The 7,708-nt window shown below is 35.0% G+C and overlaps 1 protein-coding gene across 1 annotated transcript; it reads right to left on the bottom strand.

Annotated features, from left to right (window-relative positions):
• Window positions 1-4,147: 4,147 nt before the first annotated feature.
• Window positions 4,148-7,459, bottom strand: LOC131026965 (WD repeat-containing protein LWD1). The gene is made up of 2 exons (XM_057956957.2): window positions 7,085-7,459; window positions 4,148-5,446 (listed from the first exon to the last, which is right to left on the bottom strand). Exon 2 carries the CDS (start codon window positions 5,388-5,390, stop codon window positions 4,392-4,394), a length of 999 nt encoding a protein of 332 aa, XP_057812940.1. The 5' UTR covers window positions 5,391-5,446; window positions 7,085-7,459; the 3' UTR covers window positions 4,148-4,391.
• Window positions 7,460-7,708: the final 249 nt, after the last annotated feature.

The raw sequence follows: 7,708 nt of genomic DNA, 5'->3' as shown, positions 1-7,708 counted from the left end.
AGTGGGCTAGCACCCTTGTTTTGTTGCCTATCTAATAAAAAACATTCCATGAATATATCTCATTATGTGTTTCATGACCCAACATCTCTTCTCCTTAAATTGACTTGTGCTCCTTGGTGTAGCACAATTTATTCTAAGGGGGGCTATCATCATCATACTTTCATTCCTTATGTTTCAAAAATATGTCTAAATTCATATGTCTTATTGCATAAATCTCATCTAGCATGGTGGCACACTATTAGACTATGTCTTTGTATGTCTCTCTCTTTTTTGTGATTATCTTGCAATGTAGTTTGTAGTAGTCACAAGATGATTAGATTGCCATATGGTTTCTAGCATAACACAACATACTTATTAGTGTCTTTTATATGTCTAAACAATTTTGGTGTCTATTTTTTGTTTTTCGCATAATTTGTTTGTCTATAGCTAACATGTTTATGGTGAATCTACAACTTAACATCAGAGTTTTGAGCAGGATCAACATTGGTCTCTTCCCTATGGGGAACTCTACACAAATAGAAGACTCTCACATCACCTTTGAATTCCTTTGTAAAATACTCTCAAACATTTTCTCTCTACTTTAGCTCGCACATCTTCCAAAACATATATGCTTGCTAAAGTGGGAGCAAAATGTAATGTCATAAATTGCATACTATGCAATTTCACATCACATACACCTTCTCTATAGTTAATTGTGCAACATCACTCTCAATCTAATCCAAAACATTCTTAATTAGCAAGCATGTCTGACTTCCTGATTGTTGGGTTTGATTTTCGCCCAAACGAATGCGCCACACACAGAGGTCCATGTGACGCGCTAACATCCAACAAAAATCCACAAACGTACATACCACTGAGATGTTATACCCATTGTGTTTCAACAATGTAATATCTTTGTTAGACTACACAATCATTAGGAATCCTTTCAAACTTGCTATTTTGGTTTCAAACATTCCATTTTGCCTCCAAGTCTTGCATTCAACTTCATTCTTTCACAATCTCATTCGCTCTCTCATACACACCACCATTACTTTTTAACTTTTTATCTCATTCTCACACAATAGTTCTTTGTAGCTTCATTGTTATTGCATCAAGATTATTTATTGAAGCTTTAGAGATTGTTGTCACTTCCTTGTGGCATTTACAAGTTGTTTGCCTTCTCTTATTGAAATAGTGGTAATATTTGAAGCTTTCTTGGCATATTGTCTTATTTCATATTTGATAGCATATTGTCTTTGTATTTCTTTATTTACATGTCTTTTATTCGTTTATTTGTCTTGCCTATCAATGGAGGTGGAAATACCAAAATGGGGGGTTTGACTACGGCAACTCCTTATACAACCAACCCCAACATTCTCTTTGGTCTTGTATGTGCAAATTTTAAATGGAGATAGTTTTGTGGGAGCTCGTCATTTTCCAGCCATCTTGGTGATCTTCCTTCCTTCTCTTTTTTATTATTTCATTTGGTTTTAAATTAACATATATTTATCATCATTTGTTGTCTCGTCGTACATTGGCATTTCTAGACCTTGAAATCCGTGTAGATTTTACTATGGTCTTTCTATAGATAGTTCTATTTATTGTTTGTACATGACAATAGTGAACTGTATAGATATTTGTGCACCATGCTAATGTTCTAGATAGAGAGCTAGCTAAACTATCTAGAAGACCTCCATCACCTACAGTGTATGTTTATAAGACCCTCATTATGTCATATACTCATGGTACAAACATAATCACATAACATTTCTTCAAATTCAATAATTAATAGGATAGACCTAAAGGTTGTGATTACCTTTGGTTCTATCCGAGTGTATTGTAAGAACTTGAGTTGTCAAGTGATTGTTATCCTTCGTAGTTGTTCATTTTTCCCAATCTACAACATATATTAGAAAAGTAAAGGGAGAGAGAGAAGAGAAAATATAGAATATGCTAAACTTAATATCATATATTGTAATATATTGATTAATGAATGAATATATATCAGGCTTGGAAAATTGTATTTAGACTATATAGCATAAAATATTTACTATCATTTTCAGCTACCACCATGTTATTTCAAAATATTTGATTATTCTTATATTGTAAGAACTAAGTAAATTAGGACATTAAGACTCGAAACTCTAAACTATAATCCAATTTCCTTCCTTGCCAACAATACCACTTAATGATTTCATATACCCATTAATGTACATGTATTAAAATTATTTAGTGAAATGCATTTCATTGCATGGTGAACTCAAAAGAAAGTTAAGTTATCAGATTGACTATAAACAATAGAATTGAAGATCCCTTGTACCTCTTGTTGAGAACACTAGAACTTTGCATTGTATTGTAATCTTGCTCTTACATTGAATGTGTTTCAGAGGCTGCATTTTTTTCCTATAAGAATTTTCTTAATATATATCTTATGCTTTTTATATTAGAAGCAGTAAAACAAAGGTGTTGACCCTTTAAACAAACCGCCAGTATATGCCACTAGAAAATAATCAGCAAAACAAAGGTGCTGACCTAATACAGCCCATTAAGAGCAAGTCACAAGACCACTGTGCAAAACAAAAGCCAACCAGACCTTCGACAGCACACTAGCAAAAAAAACTAGGAACCCAACTTAAGAGTTGGAAAAAAATTCACCCACAACTCGAAGAAGAATAATGGGGAAAGAATTACCTTTATGCCTACCACAAACAACAGTCCAAGCAATACTACAGTTAAGAAAATCATCACAAGTGAAATCAAGGGATGAAATTTCATTAGAAGGTTTGTCAACATCAACAGAAGGTTGCTGCAGAATAGAAACAACAGGAATAAAATATATCTTATGTTACCTCTTAATTGTTACTCTAATAAAATTTGCATAAATCTACTTTTACTTTTACTTGCATTATTTCTCCCATAAGATTAATGTAGATCTTATCTAATGTCCTTCCAAAAAAAATTTGTTTTGAATTATTTACTTTTAAATGCAAATCCACACAAAAAGATATAATTTGTTCTTCAGTGTGGTAGTTGCTTTGATTTGATTTTATTGTATCTACTTCGGAGGTTTAATATCTATTGCTGTAGACCATGCCGCCCCCTCCCAAATTTCTACAGCAAATGAATTGTGTCCAGCATAACAATACAACCAAACGCAACACATAATGCACCAAGTTAAGGCGGCTCTCAACATGAACTTAAGGTCATCAATGGTGAAAATAATACAGTAGGATCAAAACTCTGAGAATAAAATAAGGCAAACACTGGAGATGATACTGCATATTCTATTCTATTTCTATTTTCCCAGTTGATTTTGATTATAATTACTTCCATAGGCATTCTGGGATTCCAGTATATTACACTTTCAATGTTTATGAGATGTCATCGATGGTGGTCTGCAAACTACATTAAAAGATTGCTAATGCAAATTTATGTAGCCTTGTGCTATCTTGCAGAAACCATGCAAATGGACTAGTAACCTGGGAAATTAGTTTCAATTTCTTTCCTTCCGACCTCTGCTTCTTATGGAAAAGTACAGGCATCCATGATAACGCTGTTTCAGAGGGTCCTATCTGTGTTAACGGGGATCCAAATCACCAAGATAATTAAAAAACAGAAAGAACACAAAAAGGTAAAAAGCTTTGCAAAATTGGGTCAAATAAACATTTAACTATTATAAATATTAGAAGTCCATTTTATTATCCTAGTCTGTTCATCCTTTTCATGTTCTTCTTCCATGTTTACATGAAAAGGTGGTCACAACTAATTGTAGAGTTTTGTTGTTGGCTCCTTAAGTCTTATAGCTTAGAGCTTCATTACTGGGTAGTTTCAGAAATCCTAGAGAGTTTGCAGGAACTCAATTTAACCATTGTATAAGACTATAGGTAATCATTACAATCTTTGGGGCACAACAAATTCCTCCAGTCGCTATGATATTTAAGCTTATGCAGCCAACTTAATTGAAGCCAAGCTTAGGCTCGTATTTCATGGTCCAAGCACTTCTGCCCATGGCTGTATGAGTAATGTAACGGATGCAAATTTTATTATCAAAATATTATTAATAGCAAAATTGTAAATTGGTTGGCAAGTTCAAACTCAGTAAAACAAACACCTTAGGATGTAATACAAACAAGCACTTGTCACTCATCTCACTTATGCATGGCACCGGAAAACAAAAGGAATTCGAAATAGATTTTGAAATATGTTCTACACGAGGCTGAGGTAAGAAACTTTTGGCAGAAGAATGTCTCAAATTTTACAGCCATAGGATTGATCAGATTGCTTACTAATGTGGAAAAATCCAAACCAATAAAGACTTTAGTAGTTTAGAATAACATAATACAGTCTTTAAATAGAAAACCCATAAGTCTATCAATGGGAAATTTGAATAGAAAAAGGCATCTCAAACATTTTCAAACTCTTAAAATCTGAAGTTTGTTTGCAAATGCAATTGCAACCCAATCTGATTGTGTGGAAGACCACTGTAATTGATTGATTTCTGCGGTTGCGGTGTAGGCCAATATTGGGTCAAGACCTCCTTCGACAGCCTGGTTAATGGAAGATAAGTCCCATATTAAAGCTTGAGAGTCATCTCCTGCAGTACAAATATGACTAGAGCTATGAGGAGCCCATGCAAGGGCATTAACACTTGCTTGGTGCCTTTGAAGCTCTGCAACAGGTACAGTGGGAAACCTAATATCCAAAACAACTACTTTAGAGCTATCCATAAGAATAGTGGCCATGTATCTAGGATCCCTTTTGTTCCAAGCTAAACGCAACAATGGCGTGTCTGGTTGGGGACTTTCATAAATAATAGTAGAGTGCTCCTTATCCCTTAAATCAAAAACCCTAACAGACCCATCTGCTGAAACTGAAGAGAAAACACCCGGTCCACCCCAAGCAATATCATATACCTCCTTGTCATGAGCAATTAGCTGTGTATCCACCACCTCCTTTTCAATGTCCCAAATGGTGCAAGTTGTATCAATGCTACAAGTTCCAATTTGCCTTGGCTCAGCGTCATTCCAATCAAAAGAAGTTAGGGGTGCAGAAAACTCACTGTTTTTATTGTTGTTTAACAAACTCTTCAACTCAACCCTATCCTCATTAATTTGCCATATACGAAGATAATCTCCAGTAGTCGCCAGAATATCTGTTTTTTGACATTCTTTATCAGGAATAAACATTACCTTGGTTGCAGGGTAAGGGTGATCAAATACCAGTCTGGGGTCACTCTTTATTTCACCCATTTCCTCATCAAGTTGCACAATTTCTACTCGATTGTTGTAATCCTCAAGGAAACTACCAATTGCAAGACGGAACTTCTTGTCCTTGCGGGTGCTCCAGTTCATACCATATATTTGCCATGGAGCTTCATATGTGTAGATTTGTGATGTCTGCTCTGATGCCATTTAGGATATGCTGATCAATACAGCTGCAGAAGTTCTTTTGACTCTAATGCCCTGATCTGCACAAAATGTTTGCCGATATGACTTATTAGAGGAAACCCACGAAAACTTCCCAAGCAAAGCGTTAAACACACAATTTAAAAACAGTGGAATTTAACAAAACAATTGCAAAGATATTAAGCTCTTCATAGAAGGGAAGACAAATCTTCTGAATAAAAAATATCCAAGCCAAAACTAGATATCAGAGAACAAAGTCACAGGAAAAGGTCTATTATGAAGAAAAATTGTCTTCCAACTGCTACTTTACATTAAATACTTGGTATTTGGCAGATTATTCAGCTATAAAATGCAATAGGTGGCAACTATAGCCCATTAGAAATAAGAGATTAAGCAACAAAACCAGTGAAAGGTGGAAACTGAAGATAGATAATAGATTGCCTGTAATTCCTCATTCAATATTGAAAGCACCAAATCTAAAATACAGATTCTTGCATGATTAGTAAACAATTTGAGGGTATGATAAGGGATCTAAACACTTGTTTCCAGATAAGACAGTTTCTGTATGATAAGTTGGATAACAGATAGGTGAGCAGTGCAAGCCAGTAGCAAAAACCATTTTCCAGAGAAGCAAGTTTATGCAAAAAAGTTGGATAACATATGGGAGAGCAGTGCTGGCCAATATAAAAAACCAAGCAGGTTCCGGGTTGAGTAGCACTGAGATGAGTGACCCCTTCGTAGGTCCAGGTCCTGCACCCTTTATTAGGGTTTGAAACTTGAATATCACTAGCTATAAAACAAGAAAGAAAAAATCAAGCCTAGGCACATATTGTAGAGGAAAAAGAGATGAGATTTAAAGCTTGATCAAGAAGAATAATCTTTATAGCAACATATTGAACAGTACTACAAAAAATCTAACCCTGTGGGTATATACTATTTTGACCACAATAACTGACTTTCCATGGGAAGAACAAAGCTCCCCAAATCAAGTCCTCGGTAAAGACTTAAATCGTGGAGAATCGGTCTATTCACAAAACTACCTATGTTGTTATCTAAGTTCTAGCACCATACCAGGTCTTCCTCCAGACCAAAATAAAAATAAAAAATCAGCCAGATCTTCCACCGACTCAAAACAAAAGTCAATACCAAGATCAACCAGCTCTTCATCCAAACTGGGCCTCTTTGGATTAGTTGTGGGCATTCATAAAATAAACAATCCTCACCTTTCAAAAAAAAAATCATGGGTTTGTTAGCTTCCTGTAGCTAGAGCAATATGACCTAAATAAACTGTTCAAAATAAGTTGCAGACATTTTTAAATATGGTCTGCCCCAGCTCCTGGCTAGTCTAGAACGGCACAGCCAAATCATAGTGTCTTCAAAATGCCTACTCTGTGATCTCGTCTCTCTGTTATTAAATTCGACTCAATGCATGATCAAAACCACATATACTTAAAAAGGTAAAATAAGAAAACGAAAACCTTGATTAGGAAGAAGGTGAAACCCCTTTCCTCACAATCAATAATTTAGCCTAGATTCATTGTACAAATCCTTGAACAGAAGACCATAAAGAATTCCACTAAAAGAAATATCCAATAAAGCCTTCCAAGAATGATCCACTACTCTGATACTTGAAGCAAAAAAAATTTACAGGCTTTTGGCACGTCAAACAATGATGGGTAGTACTGAAAATCATTGCTTACCTCTATTGGCTCTGGTGATGGCGCGGATTGACCTCCAAGGGATCCCAATTTCACCCGATTTGAGCCCCAATGCATTCCATCCGCTAGCACTCCTGCACCCACTTTTGGGATAAGCCAGAGTGAAATAAATATATTGTAAAGCAGTACAAGTCTCACAGAGAACGAGGAACACAAGCTGATTTTGACTTAATCAATTCAGAGGAAAGGAGATAGAAAGCCACCCCGGCCTTCCATCTTTGACCTTTCAATTTTTATTTCCAGGTCTTCCATATAGGTATGTTGGACTAGGAAAAAAATTTCTAATGTTTTCTTTTTGGTTTTTGGCAGAAATACCGAACATTGAAAGACTGACTGATAAGTTAACTTTTACCATGGAAAATTGGAATCGGTTTGTTACATAGGCTTTAATTATAAAATCAGATGAATTAGGACATCATTTGCAAGCTCATACATCCATCAAAGGATATTTTTTAATTATTTAAAAACTTTTATTCAGTGAGCAACTTCTATCTAAAAACCAGAATGCATCTTTAATCGTATTTGACTGTCTTTAATTGTATTTGACCATATTTATTAAAATAATTTGGAAATTAAAATAGTATTTTTTTTATTAATTAATAAAAT

This window comes from Cryptomeria japonica, chromosome 10, assembly GCF_030272615.1.
Source record: "Cryptomeria japonica chromosome 10, Sugi_1.0, whole genome shotgun sequence".
Classification (NCBI taxonomy): domain Eukaryota; kingdom Viridiplantae; phylum Streptophyta; class Pinopsida; order Cupressales; family Cupressaceae; genus Cryptomeria; species Cryptomeria japonica.
Note: the sequence above shows the minus strand (reverse complement) of the source record. Positions and strands in the feature narration are given on the sequence as shown.